The following is a 12,341-nucleotide window of genomic DNA, read 5'->3' on the forward strand; positions in this document are numbered from 1 at the left end:
ATGACCCTGAACTTCTACGATCCATCTGCCTCTACCTCCTAGGTGCTGGCATTAGAGACATGCACCACTACACCTGGTTTATCTGGTGCTGGAGGTGGAACCCAGGGCTTTGTGAGTGTACCCGCTGATCCACTCCCCACCCCCCGCCCCGTGCTCTGGTTCAGAAAATGTTTATACTGATGTTACAGTGCTGGGGCCTGGGCTTCAGGCAGGCATCCTGTGCAGTGCCTGGACAGAGCTGATCCCGGGGGAGCTCTTCCCTCCTCCCCCACTGCAGCGAGCTCTGCCTCCTTGGTACTGGTTCCCTACTCAGAGCTGATGCCACTTAGCATTGAGCATCAAACAGAATAGAGGAGAGAGCTGGGTCTTGGGACCACCAAGAGTCAAATAAAGAGCTACGTAAAGGCCCGTGTGGGGAGGTCAGCCATATCCCGTAAGGAGCACGCGGGATCACGCGAGACACTGGCACAGGCTCCAGAGGGTTGGCGGGTGGGTGGGTAAGAGGGGTGCTGTTCACACAGGTGTTGAGGGAGACAGCCACGTGGAGCCAGGAGGAGCCAGTGGAGGTAGTGTGAGCAGGAAGTGCAAAGGCCCTGGGGCTGGTGTATTGAAGGAGAGAGGCAATATGGAGGCTGATATGGCAGAGACTTGTGAGTGAGCGGGGAGGTCATGTGGGCTGCGCCAGCCATAGGACACGGTTCTAAGAGGCATGAGTAGCAATTCAGTTTGTTTACTTATTTATGGATTTTGCTTGTGTGTGTGAGATGTGCATGTATGTGTGTGTTTGCACATGTATGTATGCACATGTCTGTGTACAGGTGCATGAGTGTGTGAGTGCATGTGGAGGCCTGAGTGTGCCTCTTTTGATCTGCTTTATTACCAATTTTCCTAGTCTACCTAGCCAGCTTGCCTCAGGGACCCCTTTCTGCCTCCCATGTGCTGGGATTACAGGTGATTGCCATACCTGCATGTGTGTGTACAGGTGCCATGGCGTGCATGTTCAGGTCAGAGGACAACTTGAGGGAGTCAGTCCCTTCCTTCCCCCAGGTCCGACTCAGGATCTCAGCCTGTCAGGACTGGGGGAGGAGCCTTTGTCTGCTGGGCCATCTCTCCAGCCTGGGTTTTCAAATTTCAGTTTAATCTTGTGTGTGTGTGTGTGTGTGTGTGTGTGTGTGTGTGTGTGTGTGTTCTGAGATTCAGGGTTGAATGGATTTATTTAAAAATATATCTCTGACTGCTGTGTAAAAAATGGATTATTCACTGGCAAGAGCAGAAGCAGAGAGGCTGCTGGGAAAGAGAAGGCGAGGGGGCTAAGGTGTCCAGCTTCCTTGGGTCAACCTGAGATTCGTTTTCTGTGTGAAGTGCCATCACCCATTACATCTCCGCAGGCCTAGTGCTTGTCCCTGCCTGTGGCTCAGCTCCCCCTTCCATCCAGGCCCAAGAGCAACCTGAGGTCACTGGCAGCGCTTTTCAGGGGACAGAGCCCCGCATTGCCCCTGCTCAGTGAACTGCACTGTCAAGTGTCCAGGGGCCCAGCTTGGTGGAAGACTGCACGTTCACTGACTCTGGCTTCTCCCAGGGTGCCCCTCCCTCCAATCCTTGCCCTTCATCTGCTCCCAGAGAAGGAGGAGCCCTGCGGGTGGGGGAGCACACGCCGCCACCTCCGAGCTCTATCTCAGGGGGAAATAGCAGCCATCCATCATGACCAGCGGAGCCATTCAAACTCCACAGGCAGAGCTATAAATTGCAGGGACACTGTGGCTTTGGGACACAGGGAGAGAGGTGGGGGTGTGCCAGCGCTCATGGGAGTCTGTGCGCTCACACACACCAGCCCCATCCCACCCCAGCCACCTTGGGGTTAACCGTGATTAACCAGCCAGAGCCACAGGGGGCGCCCTGAAGAAGCCCTCCCACCTCTGCTTGCCACCTGCCCTTGGATCCCCGCTTCAGAGTTATCTGGGGCTGTCCTCCTCCTGTCCTTCTGGAAGCTTCTGATCTGCCTTGCTTTCCACTGTGGCTGGTGTGTCCTTAGGGAAAGCAAATTTGCTATTTTAGCCTAGGAAAACATAATTAGGAAGGCAGCTTTGAGGCAAATACCACTGTATTATGCATCCTACAGCCAAATAGCTATGATCTTTGAATTTCCCATCAGGCTTCTTTGCGGCGGCGACAGCTCTGTAGTTGGCGGCTGGCTGCGTTCAAGTGCATCTGTCTGTTGACTGTTCCCTGGGTCTGCAGAGTCTGGGTGGGGGACACCTGAAGCAGTGAGGGACTGGCTGGGGAGTAATTACAGAGAGACCATCTCAGCGGTCACACACCCTCTGCCTGGCCCGGCCCATGGGCTGTGGGGTGCGGCACCTAAGCCCGAAACAGCTGCTCACCTGAGAAGAAGACCCTATGGGAAGGAGCTACCTGCTTGGCACTTGGAAAGGACAGTTTTAAGCAAGGGTTATAGGTTAGTTCCACCATGCCCAGCCCTAAATGCTGGGATCTGAGTGCTAAGTGGGAAAGCAGGTTCTGGGTATAAATAGGTATAAATAGAGCCGTGTGGAGAATAAGTGTGGAGAATTCAGCGTAAAGTGTAGGAAGAAGATATATCAACATTTTTTTTTTTTTTTTTTTTTTTTTTTTTTTTTTTTTTTTTTTAGTTTTTTGAGACAAGGTTTTCCTGTGAAGCTCTGGCTGGTCCCATACTCAGAGATCTGCCTGCCTCTGCCTCCTGACTGAATGCTGGGATTAAAGGTATGGGCCACCACCACCGTCTGGCTTACATCAACATTCTTGTTTGGGGAAAATGAAGCTTTTTTCTTTTCAGCTCTGTGTTGGTGGCTGTGTGGAGACTGTGGTTCGGAGACTGCAGCCACAGGGAGATCAGCCTCCTGGGATCTGTGTGTGAGTGCAAGGGGGGGCATGCTTCTCTCTTAGGATGACATCAATCTCCACTTTACAAGACAGGCCCCATTTTTCTCAAGTCCTGTGCTGGGCGCAGCTCTGAGTTTGACACAAGGCTGGCTAACAGGAAGACATTTTGGTAAATTACCCAAAGCTGGTCTTCCTTAGGGCCAGAGAGGCCAGGCTGTCAGGGAGGGACTATGGGAGAGTGGTGATGTCAGCGGCCAGCTAGACCACCTGAGGAACAGGCCCTCAGTGGGTCAGGGTGAGGAGAGGGCAAGTTCAAAATAATCTGCAAGGGGCCCAAGTCAGGGGAGGGCCTGGGTGAGAGCAGGGACAATAACCAAGGCCCTGGGGCCAGTGGGCAGCAGAGGAGGGGGTTGGGCCAGGAGACCCAGCTGACCTTGGGTCCACCCTGCTGTGTCTTCTAGGCTGTGTTCAGGCAGTGCCTCAGGCCTTTCAGGAAGTCTGCAGAGCAGAATAGACCTGACGGTGGCCAATGAGAGAGACAGAGAGAGAGACAGAGACGGAGAGAGACAGAGAGACAGAGACAGACAGACAGACAGACACACACACACACACACACACACACACACACACACACACACACACACAAACGCTGGTCCTCAGCTTGCTGTCTCCCTTTTATTCAGTGAGGACCTCAGCCCATGCGATGGTGCCCCCTACATTAGGGTGGGTCTTCCACCTCAGTCAACCCTACCTGAAGCTCCCTCGGTGACACGCCCAGAAGTTTGTCTCCTAGGCGACTCTAGAGCTCACTTTAGGCATTGGTGTGAACTGTCCTTTCTCTTCCCGCCGAGAAAGGGGCACGTCACTCTCATAATATCTGTTTGCCACCTCCAGACCCCCTCGTCAGGGGATGAGGCTGGGGTGAGTGGACACAGAGGAGGACAGGAGGAAAGGCCACACTACACAGACTGCCCCACGTCCCGTAGAGCACGTGAGATGAGGGAGGCACAGAGCACGGTTCCCACGGTGCGTGTTTGTATGTATGTGTGTTGCTGTATAGTTTTGCAGGCCCCGAGGTATGTGGTTTCTGTGTTTTAGAAGCACTTTGTTTCATAATACAATCATTCCCAGTGAGCTTGCTGGCCAGCTGCAGGGGAATCGATGCTTCTGTTAATTGATTGTAACCCTTGTAAATCACAGAGGAACTCAGAATTAAACCTCCTTCTCCTGGCAGCTTAGAGTGCCACCTCTGGGGCGAGGGGATTGGCCTGGGATTGGTGGTGAGCTTGAGGGGCTGAGCCTTTGGGGGCCTTGTTGGGGACAGGCCTGGAAGGCGCTGAGGACTAGAGTAGTGGTCTGGTAGGAGGTAGATGTCAGAATTTCCTGCTGTCATGCCCTTGGGTCTGGAGTTGTACAGAATAGTACACCCTGGGCTGGGGTGTTCCCCAGAGCACCTGGAGGTGACAGGCCTGTGATTTTGCCTATCTGTTGGGGTACCCTAGAACAGAGCTTTGGTGATCAGGGAGGCTGGTGTCTGAGGCCTGGCTCAGCTTTCTCTGCTTCCTGAATGAGGACTGTTTGGTGTGGGGACTAGCATGTAGGAGCTGAGGAAGGGGCAGCAGGCTTTAATCTCCATGACATCTGGCAGATGCAGAGGGCTGCAGCCAGCGCAGGCCCAGGGAGCCATCCTCTTGACTCCCCATCCCTAGCCTGCTCTGTAAACCCAACATATAGGAAAGTCCCTGTATCAGCTGTGGGCCATTCCCCAGTCCAAGCTATAAAATAAAGGATCAGCTGGCAGATTTTGGGGGGTCCTGTCCTAGAATCTTGGGCTCTGAGCAGCCTCTTGAGGTCACGGTGCCCATGAGGGGACTCTGTATGGGAATCTGTGGTCCCCTCTCTCCATCACCACCCAGAGCTGTTGTCTCAGGTCATACCACCAGGCACTGTCACTAGAAGAGAGGTCTGGGGGTGTCTGACCTTTTCCAGCCAGGACCACTTGCAAGGTGGCCCTGGGTCCCAGTAGCATGTGGCAGACACAGCGGACTTGGTTTTAGAACTAATAAAAGTAAGGGGTAGCGATTAAGTGGCTGTAGGCAAGGTTGTCCCTCCCAGAACTCTAGTGAACGTCCATCTTCACCCAACAATGAAGATGTCCAGGCTACAGATGAGGACCTGGGCTCAGACAGAGTGAGGGCTGCTCCTGATCGCAGAGCTGAGGGGTGGAACCAGGCCTGCTTTGCCTGAACAGGAGAGCTGGAAGAGCGGTCTAACTGCCACATTTGTTGGGGATGGGTGTGAAGAATGGCCTCGATTCTAGGCCAGACTGAATGGGTCCTAAGAAAGGCACCTGGGCAGTGGAATCCCACCTGGGTGACTTTGGGGGTCTCCAGCCCTCCCCATCACTGCCCATGCTGCTCTGCTGGAGTCCACCTGTCCAGGTTGGCGAGGGTTCACATCGCTCTCTTTCATCTAAACACCAAAAGAGGGAATGAGAAGGAAGTGAAATACACTACCGTTAGGACCAAAGGCTCATGGTCTCTGCTCCAGCGGGAGGAAGCTCTGCTGAGGACCCTGTGGGGACGGCATGGTTGTTGTTGCCAAGGAGACTCTTTAGAACAGTTTTGGCTTTTGCCACCTGCACTGGGAGTGGTCGTACTTCAAGGGCTTCAGTCTGTAGCAGCCTGATCAGATCATTTCTTCAGCCCTGGCCTTGCTGAGTGTGGGGCCTCCTGGGTGACATGGCACATTCCAGCCTCTCTCAAATCTTCTTTGTGGCACCTCCTTCTTGGAGGGATGAGAAGTCTCTTTTTCTCTCTCTCTCCTCATTTATCCCAGGCCTTCAGCTGTCTGTTTAGCTGAGGGTGACTTTGAACTTCTGATCTCCTGCCTCCACCTCCCAAGCGTTAGAATTACAGGCCTGTCCTGGTGCCCAGTTTATGTGGTACTGGGTGTCAAACCCCGGGCCTGTGTATACGAGGTGAACACTCTACTGATTGCACCTCAGCCCCCTTTTTATTTCCTACCTGGGTGTTTCCCATCACAGATCTAGTCTCTGAGGCCTGAGACTCTACTTTTACTACCATTGTGGAAAGTGTCTCAGCATGAGAAGCCTAATTGTGTATTATTTGAAAATAGAAAGTGCTGTGCGAATGTTAAGTCCAGTTTAATAATAGTGATGCCAAGTGATTTTGTTTTGAATGACTTGAACTTGTTAAGTCCCACAGATGCCACAGCACTATTTAAAGCCTGTGCTGGCGATATGTTTTATGCAAAAACGGCTTGTTGTAGGAGAATTGCTGAATCCTCCAAAAAGTTCAGTGTTTCTCAGCTGAGCCTTCTTCTTAGGGGTAGGGTGTCTGCTTCAGTAAGGAGGAAGAGCATGCCAACAGGGCTGGCGAGGTAGCACAGGGGTAGAGCACTTGCCTAGCATGTGCGGAGCCATAGGGTCAATCCTTAGTAAGCGCCCACCGTATAACGAGGTGTCGCCACCTGCCTCAACTTGAATCCTCGCCATAACTCTGCTTCTGGGAGAGGTTCTGTCACCCTCCCGAGGTCACACCGCTGCAGTGGGAAGCCAGGCTTGCTGTCTAGACTGTCTGGCTCTCAGCTTCACTGTTCCCAAAATCTAGATAATGCGTCCCGTCACCGGCTAAACTGGAAGGTCAGCTGGTCCCTCTTCCCCCAAAGAGCACCACAGTGTGGGATGACGCTTGAGTTCAGTCAGGGGAATCAGCTGGAGAAGAACTTCCTACCCAGTGGAACCCGACACGCCCAAGTTCTTTGTTCTCTGTTCAGCAGGTGGTGGTTGGTTTGCGTTATGGTAACTGGATGAGGTGACTGCAAGCCGTATGGCGGAAGATAACCGACATCTCATTTATTTTCTCCCAGTTCTGGGGGCTGACCTCTGAAGCTGGGTGCCCTCCCTGGGCTCTGGCTAGGTCCTGGCTTAAGCCTGCCTCACTTTAGGGCCCACCTGTCCCTCGGCTTTTGCTGGGAGACACACAGAAACACCCATTTAACCCAGATTAGCACCCGCAGACCAAATAAGTCCGTCCAAGTCCAGCGTGGGGCTGTGTATAGGAGGAACAAGGGTGTCTCTGGCAGCTGCATCATTGAAAAGGCCATGTCAGCATGAGTGACAGCTCACAAAACTACATCCCTGGAGTCCCTACCCCAGTCAACCTTCCCCTCCTCTCCACTCTTGCACCCCGAAGACCATGGTCAGGAGCAATGAATGGCTAGAGGCTCAGGTGAGGTCTGATGACGTCTCTCTCACAAGGAAATGTTAGAAGGATGGCTGTGTGAGGTCTTGTTGGCCACAAGGGCTCTTGTTTCAAGATGACATCATTCCACTGTACCTCGGCTGTCCTCACGTGCTTCTCCCTGTGTCCCCATGTTGTCACGTGGCCTCCTGACAAGGACCCCAGTTATTGGATTTAGTGTTACCCCAATCAGCATGACCTCATCTTCCCAATCGCAAAGACCCTATTCCCAAATGGGGCACATTCCAAGGTTGTAGGAGGATGTGAGTTTGGGGAGATGCTACTCAGCCTATCGCTACATCCCCATGCTGGCAGGCTTGGGCTCTGTATATGAAAACCATCCTGCCCTGAGGACTCAGGACTCTGCTGGGGATCCCAAGCAGGCCCTGTAGCATGGGAAATGATGGGGTTCTGTGGGGGCAGATGGAGAGATGCCTACAGGAAGGTGGCTCTGTGGTGGCTCTGTGGGGTCGGTTTCACACCTGCCAGAATGCCTGACTGGTCCCTGTGTGAGCTGCTTGGCCCTTTCCAATCCTGTGACCCCCCCAAACCTGACAGGAGTCCTGAGCATAGACTCACCAGGTCTGTGGATCAGCAGCCTGACCTGGCAGCCATGGAGACACCACAGCCTTGTGTGCTGGGGCATTTCTTCCAGTCGCTTCAGCCCCGGGTTAAATCCCCAGCATCATATAAAGCAGGTGTGGTGTACATGCCTGCCATCCCAGCATCTGGGAAAGCAAAGCAGCAGTCATCTGACAGAGGTACTGTCCTGTCCCCTGCTGGTGGAGAGGACAGGCCCAGTCTGTCTTTGGAACTTCCTTAGTGTTCTGTCATTCTCTGCTCCTTCTCAGGGGGAGGGAAGAAAGGAAGCTGGTCAGACGTGGCAGTTTGCTACCTGGGTCCGCTATTGTGCCTTCTCTGATAGGCAGGTCACCCAGCCTATGAGAGGTGAGGTTTGCGTGCCCAGGTGGAGCCTAGGTTGGAAAGACCCCTTGTACACTTTCCATGCCGGGTATCTGTGCAGACCAAGTGCCTGAACAGGAATAAACAGAGCGTAAGCAGCAGTATGTGTGTGTGTGTGTGTGTGTGTGTGTGTGTGTGTGTGTGTGTGTGCAAAATTGTCAAGCCAGAAGGTGAGGTGAGAATCAGAGCAAGGGATGTGAAGATATTGAAAACAAGGGCTTCGTGGAGAAGGTCCCAGGGCTGAGCCTGACGGGAAGATGCAGCCAGCAGAGTGGGATCCATCTCAATAGTAGCAGCTTGTGCAATGAGATAAATACCGTGTATAACAACTAATACAATTCTCAGCGCACTGGCTAGTAATCGACGAGGAAATAAATTCTCCGGGACTCAAAGCGGCCCCATACTGATAGAGAGTAATAGAAGGCTTAACATCTGCAGCCCAGACTCTTTCAAGATCCAGGGAAGTGGGCTGGGGATGTAGCTCAGTTGCTGGGATGCCTGCCTAGCCCCGAGTTCCATCCCCAGCACCCCATGGACCTGACATGGTGGGACGTGTCTGTAATCCCAGCATTTGGGTGGGGAAGGCAGGAGGATCAGACATGCAAGGTTATCCTCCACTACACAGTAAGTTTGAGACTAACCTGGGCTACATGAGACTGTCTCAGAATCATAAAAGGGAGTTGGGGGAAGGAGACTGAAGAGACAGCACCATGGTTAAGAGCCCTTGCTGCTCAGTCGTGAGGACTAGAGTTCAGACCTTTGCACCCAGGCTGGGCTGCTCACAAATACCAGTAACTCCAGTTCCTAGGATCTAATGCCTCTGGTCTCTGCACACATGTGCATACACTCACACAGACATATACACACATAAAAAATAAATCTTAACCGGGCGGTGGTGGCGCACGCCTTTAATCCCAGCACTCGGGAGGCAGAGGCAGGTGGATCTCTGTTAGTTCGAGGCCAGCCTGGGCTACAGAGTGAGTTCCAGGAAAGGGTCCATAGCTACACAGAGAAACCCTGTCTCAAAAAACAAACAAAACGCCGGGCGGTGGTGGCGCACGCCTTTAATCCCAGCACTCGGGAGGCAGAGCCAGGTGGATCTCTGTGAGTTCCAGGCCAGCCTGGGCTACCAAGTGAGTTCCAGGAAAAGGCGCAAAGCTGCACAGAGAAACCCTGTCTCGAAAAACCAAAAAAAAAAAAACAAAAAAAAAAACAAAAAAAAAACAAAAACAAAAACAAAACAAAACAAAATCTTAGTTTGTCTTACTGCTTTGAGACATGATCTTACTCTGTAGCCCTGGCTAACCTGGAACTCACTGTGGTAGACCAGGCTGGCTTTGGATTCACAGTGATCTGTCTGCCTTTGCCTTCTGAGTGTTGGGATTAAAGGCATGTGCCACCACACCATCAAATAATATAAATCTTAAAACATGCGTAAGGGGGGTGGGTCTGGGTCTGAAGAGATGGCTCAGCAGTTAAGAGCACTTGCTGTTCTTGTTCCTATGTCAAAATCTTTGTGATGTGCCTATCATCCCAGCCCTGGGGAGGCAGAGACAAGAGGATCCCTAGACCTTGCTTCCCAGCCCAGGTAGCCAATCAGGAAGCTGTAGTGAGCAACACTTCCTCAAACTATAAGATGGAGAGCAGTAGAGGATGACACCAATCAACTATGCCCTGCGGCCCTCCCCCCACCAAGAATGTGTTAGTGCACTGGCGGGTCCCCAGGTTGCTGGGAGTGGAATGTGTCTTGGTGGGATGCAGGGTGAACAGACTTTGGTGAGCTGGCTGTACCCAGGAAAAGGCCTCTGCCATCTAGGGGTTCCTGGGCTCATCCATGCAGGGCCTTGGCAGAAGACGGAAGTCTCTTTGTCTTCTTCAGTCCCAGATGCAGTGTCTTACACACTCAGCACACGGTAAACACACCTGGCTCCTGCAGAAGTGGGCTTTCCTGCTGTGTGCAAGGTGTGAGTTGATGGAGTTGCACACGCTCAGCTCCACCCCAGCTGGTTTCCACTGTGGCCTCTGCTGATTGTCCTAGGCCATGGGAAGGCCACAGGGCTGTTCATGGGCTCACCTCTGGCTCTCCTCTCCCCTCTAGGTTCACCCCTGGGGCTGGCCTCATTGAAAGGATCCAGGCCATTGCCCAGAATGTGTCTGACATCGCTGTGAAGGTGGACCAGATCCTACGCCACAGCCTGATTCTGCATAGCAAGGGTGCGTCGTGGCCAGGACACCGCCCTGTGTCCCCAGAGGCCAGTGCCCTGCTGGATAGGGCAGAGCCTCCAGGAGGTCCCATTCCTCTGGTAATGCTTGCCTGGTTCTTGGGGGCCCTACTTGAGGCTCTCAACAGGGGAACCTGGTCCACCCCACCCTGGTCTGCCTGAGGGTTGGAGGACAGAGTGAGTCCCTCCGTTCCAAGAGTAAGACCACCATTCCTCTTAGTTTGGGAAAAGCTGGAGGCTTCTAAGCAGCTGCTGTCCTCAGGAAAAGCAAGGATGTATTTGGTGGGGAACCTGGGGTGGGTCCATCCAGGGAGCTGCTCTGTAGCTGTTTATAAGAGCTTATTGCTCTGAGCCTGGAGGAGGCTGAGTATACGGAGGAGGGCAGCTTAGACTCAGGACTGTGGGGTGGAAGAAACCTCAGGTAGAGGGGGGCAGGGGCAACCACTGCTCTGTCCTACCACAGACCACTCGACCTTGCTCTGTCTATGTGGCTACTTCCAGGCCCCAGTACCTCAGGAAGCCATCCTCTTTGTTTGTTTGTTTGTTTTGTTTACAGTGTCTGAAGGTCGGAGGGACCAGTGTGAAGCACCCAGTGACCCCAAGTTTCCTGACTGCTCAGGGAAAGTGGAGGTGAGGTCTAGGGCTCTCCCTGAGGCAGGATGCAGACAAGTGGAGGTTCCTCCTCAGGGCCCTGCCCAGTCCAGCTCAGCTCTGGATTTCTGTGCCAGCTGGGCTCTTTGTTGACCAGGTCCCTAGCCTAGCACACACTGGTGGTGACGAACTCAGAGAAATGCTTTCTCCACTGAGTCTACCACCTGATCGCCAGTCACCTTCAGGGGCTTTGGCATCTTCTTAGAGCTAAGTGTGTGTTGCCGCCTAGAGCCTCATTCTGACACCCCGACAGGAATGAGCTTCAGTCACTCTGTTCTTGGTCCTCCTTGCCCAACTCGTGACTGGTTGGACCAAGGGCCCTTCCTGCCTACCTCCAGGGGCCACTTCTGAATGTACATTGTCCTGTATTCAGAGAGCCAGTCCACAGCCTTAAAGCCAGCTCCCCTCTACCTCTGAACCTATAAGGGGGGGGAACAAACCCCATCCTTAGGGAGCATGTGGGGACCACTGTGGAAAGAACTTTTTCCTGGCACTGGCCCCCATGGGGGATGCTTTATGATCCCGGTCTCTAATTAAAGTGACAAAGACAAGGGGGACATGGGCTGTGGCTGCTGAACCTCCTGGATCTTGGCACTAGAGCATGGCCCCTTTATGTCTTGGGTCTCGGCCCCTCTTCTGTGAGGCCTTGGGGAAGGTGACCCCCCTCATTTTCTGGTCTTCAGTGGCAGAGGGCTCCCTGGTCCAGTTGTATGTCTATACTCTTGTACTGCGTCTTCAGGGTGGGGCATGCCTCACAGCTCCTGCACAGCCTGGAAGATCTTGGGGTCCCTGGGGCCGGGGGAGCCCATGGGGTGGTCTGTGGGTGGGTTGCAGGCTGCCTGCTCAGGTCTGATCTTCTTCACAGTGGATGCGTGCCCGCTGGACCTCTGACCCCTGCTATGCCTTCTTTGGAGTGGATGGCACAGAGTGCTCCTTCCTCATCTACCTCAGTGAGGTCGAATGGTTCTGCCCCCCGCTGCCCTGGAGGAACCAGACAGCTTTGCGGACAGCCCCCAAGGCCCTTCCCAAAGTCCAGGTAGGCCTTGGAAGTGGATATCCGCAGGGACGGTGGGAGGGAACCTCAGTCCTGCCACCCCCCTCAGGGAATGGGGCTCCCAGCTGAGAGTCCCCAGCTCACTTTCTGTGGAATCCTGTAGGGGCGGGGAACTCGCTGGAGTCCTGGAGTCATCCCTTAATGGGTTAGAATAACAGCAATAACAGCTGCCAGGTACTGAGTGCTTTCTACTCTAGGGATACTGTATTTGTCCTTCTGCGGATATAGTTAATGGATGAAGACTCACAGGCCTAGAGAGTTAACAGGTTCAAGGCATCATTGACTGTGGTACCATTGAAAGGCAGCCCAGTCCCTGGTGATTCA

The 12,341-nt window shown here is 53.4% G+C and overlaps 1 protein-coding gene across 2 annotated transcripts in view; it reads left to right on the plus strand.

Moving 5' to 3' along the window:
• Positions 1 to 12,341, plus strand: part of Mgat5b (alpha-1,6-mannosylglycoprotein 6-beta-N-acetylglucosaminyltransferase B) — a 68,609-nt gene that overhangs the window by 15,191 nt on the left and 41,077 nt on the right. For both annotated transcript variants that reach the window (XM_059272197.1, XM_059272196.1), the window contains exons 4-6: positions 10,189 to 10,304; positions 10,869 to 10,942; positions 11,829 to 11,999. In XM_059272197.1, the coding sequence (XP_059128180.1) occupies positions 10,189 to 10,304; positions 10,869 to 10,942; positions 11,829 to 11,999 (361 nt within the window). The remainder of the gene's footprint in view (positions 1 to 10,188; positions 10,305 to 10,868; positions 10,943 to 11,828; positions 12,000 to 12,341) is intronic.

Source organism: Peromyscus eremicus, chromosome 8a, assembly GCF_949786415.1.
Source record: "Peromyscus eremicus chromosome 8a, PerEre_H2_v1, whole genome shotgun sequence".
NCBI classification, from domain to species: Eukaryota; Metazoa; Chordata; class Mammalia; order Rodentia; family Cricetidae; genus Peromyscus; species Peromyscus eremicus.